General features: G+C 40.0%; 1 protein-coding gene across 1 annotated transcript; it reads right to left on the bottom strand.

Moving 5' to 3' along the window:
* Window positions 1-1,007: 1,007 nt before the first annotated feature.
* Window positions 1,008-10,182, bottom strand: LOC113449646 (uncharacterized). The gene is made up of 2 exons (XM_026720753.2): window positions 9,908-10,182; window positions 1,008-2,125 (listed from the first exon to the last, which is right to left on the bottom strand). The coding sequence occupies exons 1-2, from the start codon at window positions 9,987-9,989 to the stop codon at window positions 1,281-1,283; spliced, it is 927 nt and encodes a 308-aa protein (XP_026576538.1). The 5' UTR covers window positions 9,990-10,182; the 3' UTR covers window positions 1,008-1,280.
* Window positions 10,183-12,475: the final 2,293 nt, after the last annotated feature.

Consider the following 12,475-nt stretch of genomic DNA (forward strand, 5'->3'; position numbering starts at 1 on the left):
GGAGATAAATTAACAATAAGATGATAGAATGTTTTGGAGGCCAAGTAGCCATTAAACTGCCAACACTTTACTGCATCATAATAAATTAAGGCTGTGAAAGGCAGGCTAAAGTTAAGATGCACAGAGTAGAGCTTATTGCAGTGGAGTAGAGAACTGGGCACCAAAGGGATATTAGCATACAAACATCAATGTACCCAAGCTGTTCCCCACCCAATAGCTGCAAATCACTTTGGCACTGACTAGAATATTCCCCATTGCCATTGGTGAGAAAAAAATAGATCTACTAGTGGAAATCAATCCCTAACTCCCATACTATAGGCTTCTTAGCAATAGCACTTAGACTTATACATCACTTCATAGTGCTTTTACAGCCATCTCTAAGCGGTTTACAGAGTTAGTATACTGGCCCCAACAATCTAGGTCCTCATTTTAGCAACCTGGGAAGGATGGAAAGCTAAGTCAACCTTGAGCCAGTGAGAATCAAACTGCAGTCAGTCAGCAGAATTAGCCTGCAATTCTGCATTCTAACCACTGAACCACCACAGCTCTTAGCTCTTATAACAATGGCATGAGGTGAATATTAGCAGAAATTCTGACATAGATGGGTATTTTTAAGACAGTTTTTCCCTATATAAATAACAGAGTTCAACTGGAAGGTTCAGGAAATACTGGAAAAGAAATAAATCTCATAAACCTGAAGTATGGTCCTCTGTAATCTACTCAGATTACTACTGGAAAGCAACTGTCCCAGTTGGGAGAGGAATTAAACTAGACTTGCTATGTAAACACAAGAAGGGGCAAGTTTCTCTCTCTCTCTTTCTCTCTGTCATCTTGAAACTCGGTTGAAACACAGAGCAGATTCTGCAAATCCATAATTTGCCTCCCCAACATGTCAGGAAAGAAAAGTAAAGAAAATGATTTGTAGTTGGCACTCCACGGAAAGAAGTTATAATTTCCAGTGTCTGAAATATAGAGTTACTTTATTGCCATAACAGCACTCATCAAAGGGGCATTTCCAACTTTAATAGAAAGAAAATTCAAAAGGATTTGCTGCGTATACAAGATCATATTCCCTTTCCTTTTCCCCCTCCCCCTCCAAAAAACATTATCAAAGCATATATTGTGCTTTATTCAGATTAAAAACCAAAAAACTAAAGATCAGGGAAGATGTTTCTTCCCCACCTCAAAATGTTCCTTAACTGGTGTCTTTATTTTCTCAATTTCCAGGAAAAGCAAGAAAAAGTAAGGCTACATATTCCTGATCCAGCATATATTTCTGATCAATCAAAGCTCTCTTCAGAATCGGAGACATCCGAAAGAGAATGCTCGCTCGGCTGAGGTGGGATAGGGAGAGTTGGGACAATAGTAGTGAATGATTCCTCCAGTGAAGAGGGGAAGGCGAGGCTCTCCGCTTCATCTGGCTGAGCAGAAGGGATGGCAGGGGCCATCTGAAGAGACGGCTCTAAGGGAGTAGGGAGATCGGGCCTTCTTGCTGGCTGCGTGATGCTGTTCTTTGGTGAACTGGTGACTGAAGCAGGTTCCTCCCTTGTGGGATCCAGAAGCTCCTTTAGAGAAGGAAACCAAGAGAGAAAATCTTCCGGTGAAGGAGGCTCAGATTTTGGAGAACCAGAGAAAGCCTTTATTAAAGGCTCAAAAATCCTGGGCAAGTCAGAAAAAGAAAAGTCATCCTCATCAATGGTCTCTGATTCACCAGCCCCATAATCTTCTTCAATAGCTCTTTGAAAAAAGAGATTTAATAGAGTCATAGGATCTTCCTCGTCTTCAATCATCCTCAGGTTTTCTTCTTCAGGAATGCTGGGCTCTGAGGTGTTTAGAGATCCCCATAAAGTAGCTCCTTGCTCCTTATAGTCTCCCCCTGTTCCGTTAACCTGTGGGGAGTCCAGATCTTCTAGGTCGGGTATAATAGCTCCAATGTTATCCCAGGAATCATCAAGTTCAGTCAAGTCCACCTTGTTGGAATCGACTTCCAACTCATTGGGTTTGAGGTTGTCTTTCTCAAAAGCGCCTTCCTTTTCAGGAAGCTCTGCTCCTGATCCATTGGCCACAGTTGGGGCTACAGCAACCGTTTTCTCAACGGGCCCTTGAATGCTCATGGATATCACACCTAGGAGGAATCACAAAGGAGAAATATGATAAAGCGATAGATCCATAAACCAAGCAAGCAACAATTAAGTAGCACTTGCCTATTGTGAGTCATTTAAAAACCTTGTTCATGTTTGTAGAAAAGTACTCTGATCCAACAGCAGCTGAACAGAAAATATCTTCATTTGTGTAATCTTCTGTGAAATGGAAGCTTCGTATTGATCTTTTCGTAATTTGAGTAACTGTTAACATAAATTGTCTAGCAACTTTAAAAAAAATGCAATACACACTAATTTCATTGTTTGACATATCAATGCTCATAATGCAAACTCTTAAATGAAAATGTAATCCCTTTTCTTTTGTGTAACTATTAGTATTTGTCTACACAGCTTTCATTTTCTTTCCACAAACTTTTCTACAGAGTATGATATATAGAAACATGAAAGCAGCCAACACTTCATATGATGCTATGTTTCTTTTGCTCATTTGGTTCAGCAGGGAAGAATCCTCAAATTCAATTCATTAAACTGGTTTCAGAATACTTTCACATCCATGCAAGTAGTCCTCAACTTAAGACTTTAATGGAGCCTACATATTATGGTTGTAAGTTATGATGATTGTAAAGCAGGTCACCCATGTAACCAGTCCAATTCTATGATCTTGTTGGCATAGAATTGGGTCAGTCATGTGAGTGCTGCAGTCATTAAGTAACCCAATTGTTTGTTATGGTCTGGTTTTGCAAAAAGCTGGAAGTAAAAGACGGTTTTCGGTAAAAATGTAGTAAAATCTGGTCACTTGACCATGGGATGTTGCAAACAGTCATAAATGCAGGGTGGTGTCAGCTTTGGAAGCCATATTCCACGCTGCCACATAGCCTGAAAAAGTGGGAGGGGGTGATTTCAATTGAGTAGTTCTAAGTAGATAAATTAAAATTATTTTGTTACTTCAAGGTTATTAAGTGTGACGCAGCAGAGAAAAAGGATTTTACACTGAGACAGATTGTGATTGGTCCATGTGATGTGAAGATGGGAGAAAGGGGGATGGATTTGTAGTTTGGGGAAGTGGTAAGTCCAGGAAACTTTTAGATTCGGGATTCCACAGATGTGCCAAGTGCTATTCTAATAAAGGTACTTTTGAGATTCTGCTTGTCTGGGAGTTACTGATTGGAATGGAGGTTTGCTGAAACACTGACAGGTGGTTGATGAGCCACCTGAAATGCAGTCATGTGACCACAGAGGGGAGGGGGAATGGTCCAAATTTCAAAACATTTAAGTATCCCAGGTGTCCCATGGACAACCTTTGAATGGTGTGGGAGTAGGAATGGATTTCCAGAGGAAAAATTGCAGACTATAGGAACCAGGAGCACCACTCAGGTGACCCTGAACACACAGATAAACTTCCAAGTGTTTCAAGGGCCTTCTAAAAGGATGCAAATGACCAGCTGCAAATCATAAATTGTCGCCAAGCAGCCAGTTGACTACCTATATTCAGGCCCCAAAATAGGACTCCCCCCAAGTCTCTACATGATATGAAGCAGGATTAATTCTGCTGATTTTCAAGTAAATAAAAGCTAAGTCCCGGGAGACTTGTTTCAAGGTACATTGCTTCTCCAGTTAAGCAGGTATGTTTCTCTCTTACTACCTCTTATGTGCAGTTCTTGTTGATGCTCTAGGCAGCAGCTCACACACCTGTCAGCTACTCTAACTGGTTGCTTAGGGCAGCAAAGAAGACAATCCTACTTTGTGTCTCCAGCCAGCATTTCTCAAACTCAGCAACTTTAAGATGTATGGACTTCAACTCCCAGAATTCCACACCTCTAAAAGTTGCTGAGGGTGAGAAACACTGGACTAACCTAATGTCTTTTTCTATCAAATAGACTGTTGCTGTTCTCATTTAACAAATAGGAAATGCAAACTGGGGAGAGAAAGCCTCAAGATCTTCACAACTCTTAAAAGGAAGTCCCCGACGGGCAAGGATGGAACGTGGCCAGTTCTAAGCCTTAGTTTAATGCAAGCTTTGTCAATCCTTTGAAATAATTCTTACCCATGCTGGCCAGAGAATTCTGGGAGTTGAAGCCCACGCATCTTCAAATCGCCGAGGTTAGAAAACTACATTATAGGAAAGAAGATTCTTTGTCCACTAAATGATATTGCTAGTCATAGTGTTATTGCCACCATATTTTCTGGAAGGAAGAACAGCAGCTTTTTCTATGTCCACCTGGCTAGGCAAGTTATTCCCTCTCAAAATCTGCTCGTTGTGTGTATATTAAAAACTGCTTGGAGCATTTCTCCCCACGAAAAGGGAGATTTCACTGAAGCAAGTAATTAAAGAAGTGAGAGTGTTGAGTGACACAACAGGCCGAGCATTCCATGGCAAACTCAGAGTTTTATCCATTCGATTTCTGCCTACCACGATGTTGTAAAACGCACAGAAGCCTCGGCAGAAAAATTAGGGCAGGTTTTATTTTGCGTGTCTGCTTAAAATTATAAAGTAGGACACAAACCAACGTGGAACGGAAATCACGGGGCGGAATTAGCAGGATATGTACAAACAAATAATATGTGGACTGTCTATGTAGACAGGGCAACGTATTACAGGTCCTCCCTGTTTAGCAGCCACAATCAGCAACTCGCTCATTAAGCAAAGCTGTCATCAAGTGAAACCACAACTTATGATCTAACTTCAGCTTTCCATTGCTTCACATAGCTATGAAGGTCATAAATGCACAGATTGGTGGTAACAGCAAATGGCTGCTAAAGGAGGCAGTTGCTAAATGAGGACTATCTATTCTTTCTTTGGCGTGCCTGATTACAAATGTGTTATCTAACAACTTTTTCCAAAATTAGATAAAGTCTTGCTGTCGTGACAAATAATGGCATAAAATAAGAACAGAACCGAGAAAATTAATATCTATCTACATTCATGCATGAGTGGGGATGATAAGATATGTAGCAGAGGTGGTATTCAGCAGGTTCTGACCAGTTCGGGAAAACCAGTAGTGGAAATTTTGAGTAGTTTGGAGAACCAGCAAATACCACCGCTGACTGGAGATTTTACAGTATTCTTCCCTTGCCACCCCCACCAAGCCACCCACACAGAACCAATAGTAAAAAAAAAATTGAATCCCACCACTGATGTGTAGTAAACCCATCTCAAAAGCCTTTGGCTTGGAAAAAGTGGTTAGAGAAGAACAAAGCAGAAAAAGCAGTATAATGTTTTCTTAACCATAAATTATTTAAATGGGCCTTGGAAAATTCCAACACCACGCCCTCCCAGTTTACGATTACTTGAAATTATCACAATGAGAAATATGTCTTGCAAACAATTTGGCTGAACCTCAACAGATAATAAGTTGGGGGGGCGGGTGTTCTACCTTTGCCATTAATCTCTAAGATACATCAACAGGGCTTAGTTTATTTCATATTTCATTTTAAATCATATTTAGGTATTTCCACAGATGGTACGGATCGAAAAAGAAAGCCTTGTGCTGTTTACTATGGCAATTATTGAGGTTAATTCTGAAAGCAAAAGTACTGAGCGGTGGGGTGTAGTGTAAAACTGAAGCAAAAGTAGCTAACTTAGTCTTCAAGGGCATAATGAGCAATGTTTTATTTATGCACAACTTCGTGCTTTGACTCACAACTGTGACCCTTGAGGGACATAAAAATGCTTAAAATCTTGCTTAGTCAGGCTTCAAAAGGATTCTATTGTGTCTCCCGGGTTCTAAAATGTCAAGTAACATTTCTCTGTAAATATTTTTTCTAGTAAGTATCACTTATAAAACTATTGGGCCCCACCTTGAAACCAATTAACTTGTTTGGCCCTTTTAGCCCATATCTTCACTGGGGAAACTCAGCACCCAGGAATTTCTTTTGGCACTGCCGACGGAAATTGGGGCCTCGTGGAGCGAGAGTCCATCAATCAAAGTATACCCGGAGGATTGTATTTGTGTGTATAACGTGCCCACCTGACCACGTAGAATCCAAAGCAGCTAGGTCGGTGTTTCTCAACCTTGATAACTCTCAGATTTCTGGGAGTTCAAGTCTATGTGCCTTAAAGTTGCCAAGGTTAAGAAACACTGATCTAGATGGAAGGGTATTTTTAAAACATCTGCTTCTAAGCCATTTTGAATCTGAAGATCTAATATTCAATAGACCATGATGTTTTGGTTCTGCCTTCTAGCATTTATTTGTTTGTTTGTTTGTTTGTTTAAACTGTGGCTTCATATCAAAATTGCCAAAAGTTGAATTTACAGCTACAGTTAGCTTTAGTGAACACTCTAAAACAAACTCTTAGAGTGAACACTCTAAAACAAACCAAGAAGGAAGGAAAATAAAAGCTTTTTCTAAGTTATGTTTAGGATTGTTTTCTTTTACAATTATTCAATATTCAATGAGTTGTCCTTTGCTCATTCCCATTTCCACGCTTGCCAAATCTTATAGACTCCTAAATCTAAAGCACATCAGATAAAGTTGAACCCAGGCAGAAAATGTGTTTTAAAAAAATTCAGAGGTATAATACATTAGGCATTTATATTCAGAGTAGCATGGGATATTTAGAAAGACAGATTACATTGTTCAAATTAGGCAACTGCAGAAAGCATACTTTAAAAGTGTTTTTTTTTTTTAAATGTTACCTGCAATTTATCTAAAACATGGCCCAAGACCTAATTTTCCCCTGCAACACCAACCCTGCAAAGTAAGCATGGCTGAGAGAAAGAGAGTAGCCCCAAACTGCCCAATAAGGTTCTGTGATTCAGGTAGGATTGGAACCTTGAGGACAAATAAAGTCAAGACTTGGGTGCAGGAAAAACAGCTGTATCTGATGCCAGCTAAGACTGCAGGCTAGTGCTTCAGGTAAGTAATGGAGAGACACTACATCTAGACCTCTTAACAGCTACAGAAAAATTCCATGAGTGTTATGGGGGATCAGTCCCTTTCTCTCAGCCCTGGAGCAGAGTGGTGGAGTGGGGAAGCCCAGCCTGACTCACAAAGCTGTGGTGGGGGAAAAAAATAAGGGTTCAATATGCACTCCATTTAGAACTTCTGGGGAAAGTGGGGTATAAATCTTTAAAAGAACAAGGAATACAAGTCCAAAGTAGGCTTAGAGTGACTACAGTTCTTGTTTTTTAAAAAATTAAAATAATAAAAAAAGGATTGGCATCCTTCAAAGCCTCAGCCTCTATTTAGAAGGATGCCCAATGTCGTATCGGCCGATACGAACAAAAGATGCGAGGCAGTGACTTGAGTTCAGCTCATTTATTAAGGCTTAAAACAAGTGAGTGAGGCTGGGTGAAACCCCGGCTTATATGGATCTGGTGCCGGGCACCGCGGCCAATGACAGCCGTTTGAATTGCCCGCGATCGGCTCGGCCAATCGCGGTCGATTCCGAACGGCCAATCAGTGCCGCGCGCTCGACCAATCCGGTGTCTGCGCGCTCGTCCAATCCGGGTTGCCGGATTTCAAGAATGTAAATGTCCATACAGAACACCCAAGGTGTTCTTACACAATGGGAATGGTTGCTGGCAGTGAATCCAAATAAGAATTTTGGTGGTGTGTCTGCCTACCAGAAGATTAAATGTGAGCCAAGATGCAGACAGCATTCCAGAGGGCTAAAGGGAATGATAGGGTGGAAGCTACCTCACCATTTTGGCTCCTGATAAATGGAGGAATGTGGGCTGGCTGGCCACATCACCACAGCAGCTGCTTTTCCAAAAGGGAAGACCACAATATGTTCTCCAAAAAAAAAAAAAAAAAAAAAGCTTTGGGAGGCTCTCTGAGTATAAACCTATCTCAGCTAAAAGAAATTGTCCAATTAGATAGTTGCTTAGAGTGCTACTAATTACTGTATTTTAAGGGAAGAAACAAATTAAAATATAAATATTTTTGTGAAGTTGCTGATTGCATGGTCAGCATCAGTTACTGGTAATTAGTATATGGCTATCCCTGGTTTTGACACTGAGACGGAATTTTTTAAAAATGAAGACATGTTCACACTACCATCTTAGTGTATAAAATCTTGACAATCCAGCCTAACCAGATTATAAATACTCCTCGTTTCTGCAGATGTAAACAGAGGACATTAGCCAGTCCTGATTAGGCTTGGAACAAAATTTGGCAATCCAACACAAGAGCAATTAACTAAGATTAAAAAATATAATCCAAGTTTCTTGCCCCAAATTACATGATGTATCAGTTTTACAGAAGCAGAACAGTCTGGGTGTGGTCAATAGTTGAATGGGACTCTGTGGACATACATGGAATTTTTTTAAAAAGATGAGAAATTTATCAAATAATAAATAATGACCATCTTGTTAACAAGAAAGGGGGTAGAAGAAAAGGCACATCTCTGCCTCTCCTGACATTCTGTTTTCAAGATAGGTACTTTGTAGATGTTCAGCCGACTCCAGAAGGCCCCATCTGGAATCTGCTGTTAGATTCCTGTCTTTTCAAAACTCCAGATCTACTCTGGGTGAATAATGCCATCAATAATTTCTATAAAATAGCTCTGTGTACAAAAAAGAGTTTATAACAGGGATTGACAATTTGTTGCTTTCTAGATGTTTTAGAGTTCACACAATATCTTGCCATTTGTCCTAACTGTTATGACTAATTAAAGTTGGTCCATCGCATCACTAATGCCAGCTTTTAAAATAATAATGGTCCTAGCTTTTGGCAAAGTGGAATAAAGGGAGTTTACTTTCTTGCCATTATTAACACAACCTATTTGCTTTTTCTTTCTTTCTGGACCACACATGTTACTTCACAAAGAAGAGCACAAGGAAAAAATCTTCAGGCTGCATTTAACATGCCTGATTTCCCAAAGAGAACCTGATTTGTCCAAGATCATCCAGAAAACTGAATGTTGGAGTAGAGATTTTAATCTACCATGTCCAAACTAGACATTGATCATCGTGCAACATTCACAAATGCACCTTGGAAAGGCTATCAGTGGACTAGGAAGAGTTACTGAAATACCATTACAAAGACTTGGTTCAAATAAAGCTTCATTTTAACTCCAGGCTGAGCAATTTATCAACCTATACTATAACATGTGCTCATATCTCTCCTATTTAAATTGTTTGAATCATTTTTTCAGCTATGAAACTGTGCAATGAGCATCTCTCAGCCTACCTACCCTACAAAGTCCTTATATTCTAGAACATTTCCCTAACATTTATATAAATGTTCTAGCCCTTGAAAGCATTTTGCCAGCTGTCAAATGAAAGTTAGACACAAATCAATTTAAACACAGCTGTTCCACATTTCCTAAATAATAGTCTGGTGCAATTCAATGCAGTACTAAAACCTTAAGTAATGTGATACTTAAAATAAGAAAAAATAAAATAAAATGCTGAAGTGGCCACTGTCAGAAAGCGAAGTTTTATTCTTTTTCTCAATGGATCTCTTCTTAGGTTTCACAAGTTATAGGATATCTTCTGGGTTTGCTATAAATGTAGCTCTAATTCTCCCAACAAATTATGCTGCTGTCCTAAAAATCTGAAGGACCTTCTTAGTCTGAGCAAGACAGAAGTTTTTGGGAACTGTATCTGACTCCATCAAATGCACAGAGAGGTCAAACTGATGAAGGATCTAAAACCATTCACACATCTGATGAAGACAACTCACAAAAGTTTATTAAGTCTTTTAATAAAATTCATTTGTCTGAAAAGGTGTTACCAGAGTCCTCCTGATTTCCGGCTACCATAGTCAAAACAGGACTTTTCCAGGTTTTGCAATACTTCCATTTTTTTTTCTTTTTTGATGTTCTGTTTCTGCTCTAACTTCACTCATCCTTTACTTACCTGTGAAAAGTAGAGTCGTGGCCAAGACGAAGACAAGGCTTCCACTGAAAGGCATCCTGCCCAAGCTGAAGCTGATCTTCATCCTTCTGGCTTGGCTCACTGCAAAACCTTGCTGCTTTATGAATCTCCAGTCAGGCTCATATATGGAACCAATTGCTCCAGGTACTCGCAAGGAGACACCTTATATCATTCCTGTTGGGATACAGGGCTGGATTTCCCAGAATTTTAGGGTGTGGTATCTTTCTATCCCTTGCATGGGAGTGCCACATTTCACTGTTTCAATAGAGCAGATGCAACCTTTTTGGAAACATCCTCCTACTGGGAATTTGGCAAGGCAAGTCTGGAATGATGAAAGGACTCTAACCAATCCCCTTTCCTTCATAGCAGAAGGCATGGAATCACAAGACAGCAACAATCACTGTGCTAAATTTACCACAACCACCACACCTCTGCTCACCTTTTATCTAATTCTAGGCTTTACAACAGGGGTCTTCAAACTTAACAGCTTTAAGACGTGTTAACTTCAACTCCTACAATTCTTCCTCCCGTCGTGTTAGTTCAGGAATTCTGGGAGTTGAAGTCCACAAGTCTTAAACTTGCCAAGTTTGAAGACCCTTGCTTTACAAATACACCCTGCTTCCCAAAGGGAGCAGGATTGGTGCTAAAACTCCTTTCGTATTGGGCATTTTATGGCATTTTAAATTGCAGAGCTGTGAAATGATGCAACCAGGTTTAATTACAAGATTTTTGAGAGTAGACAAAAAGAGAGATGAGACACCTGATCAAGATGTAACTTTCAATAGCTTTAAAACTAGAGCGGGTTGGATAACCTGTGGTCCCAGACCGTGGTTTCCTGCTGATGTTCAAATAGTACAAAGCCAAATAAGGGTGGATTTTCATGCATTTACCACATGTGGTATTACCCAAAGCCTTACAAATGTTGCTAAAGTTGCATATATCACTATTATACAAGGTTAACAAGCAAGGTTCTCTATGCCCATATACAGTAGATTCATTGGGCCCTTTGATCATCTAATGAATAAATTTGTTGGGCTTCCTAGCTGTTGGGAAACTGCAACCTAGGCTGGAATGAGAGATCAAATGAAGGCCTAGCTAGAGTCCATGAGCTACAAGAGGCATAAGCTTAACCTCTCCCAAGATCCATAAAGCCTTATCTGGTCATTTCCAGGAGAAGGCAAACCATCTGTGCAGCTTCTTATAACTTAGGTAAAGAACAATACAATTGCTTACTTTAGCTATCTACCAGTAGCTCTAATTGCTTGAGCCTGACACTAGCTACTCTTTAGTTATAAGCAGGTATACATACCAGGGTGGGAAGATTGGCTGTTGTTTTGTGTCTTGCTTTGAACTCCAGAACCCCAAAGCTATTGTGAAAAATAACAGCACAGCGATTATTAAAGAATAAAGTCCATAAATTGTTATGTATATTGATTTTATACGGTTTATGTCATTTAAACTTCTATTTTAGTTTGGTATATTTATAGGGTTGTTGTTTTTTTGGTAGTAGCCAAGCCTTTTGGCTGTCTACAAAAGGTACAAGAAAGGGTAAACAGCAGGGGTGGGATTCAAATTTTTTAACAACCGGTTCTGTAGGCGTGGCTTAGTTGGTCGGCATGGCTTGGTGGTCATGTTATTGGCTGGGCGTGGCCAACTCAATATCACTCACATCGAGGCACGCATCTCCTCGCCTGGCCTCTCATGACTGTGGGGATGCTGCAACAGTCGTAAGTGTGAAAAACGGTCATAAGTCATTTTTTGTCAGTGCCATTGTAACTTTGAATGGTCACTCCAAACAAGCAAAGTACCAGCAAAGGAGGGGAAAAAATACTCCAGAGAAGTTCCTGAGACAGGAAGTCTAGTCCTGCCAAGAATGTAATAAGGGTTAACGGAGAGGCAGTTTCTGTAAGCAATACCAGAATGTTTCCTTCCTGCCTTCCTTACAGGATTAGGCCAGTAATTTCTTCTAACAACCGGTTCTCCAAACTGCTTAGAATGTTAACAATCGGTTCTAGCGAATAGGTGCGAACTGGTAGAATCCCACCCCTGGTAAACAGCAATATATAGGCATAGGGCCATCTTCAGGGACCCAAAAAGTTAAATTGACAGGCATGACATCTGATTGAAGTTTTACCCCTTTTTTTGCATCCATTGTGTCTGCAAAGCAGGTCAGAAAGGGATGGAGTTTCAATCATGCTGTTGCAAGTGCTATCTGGACTCCCTCTGCACCAAGGATGCTTCCGATATTCAGAAGCACAAAATAGCTAACTACATTGTACCAAGTTTTGTGAATACACTGACCAGGTAGGTCACTGGTTGCTAATTCAGAGTGCTATATGAATCTAAACTATTGAATCAATTTAGTTAACTATGGGCCAGTGAATTCAGTCGGTAGCATCCAAGTAATTAAACATTACTTTTATAATAATTATTTCTAATAATATGATAAACATTATATTACCTTGAATATACACTGAGACCTTATGCACCAAATTCCTTGTGTGTTCAATCACACTTGGCCAATCAAGAATATTCTGTTCTGTTCTGTTC

Source organism: Pseudonaja textilis, chromosome 2 (genome assembly GCF_049901715.1).
Source record: "Pseudonaja textilis isolate UNSWEBS1 chromosome 2, rPseTex1.2, whole genome shotgun sequence".
NCBI classification, from domain to species: domain Eukaryota; kingdom Metazoa; phylum Chordata; class Lepidosauria; order Squamata; family Elapidae; genus Pseudonaja; species Pseudonaja textilis.

Excerpts from the sequence above, each read along its gene's own strand:
- LOC113449646 (XM_026720753.2), bottom strand. The coding sequence starts at position 9,989 with ATGAAGATCAGCTTCAGCTTGGGCAGGATGCCTTTCAGTGGAAGCCTT. Across the intron at positions 2,126-9,907 it reads CACGACTCTACTTTTCACAG|GTGTGATATCCATGAGCATT; the intron begins GTAAGTAAAGGA and ends GATTCCTCCTAG.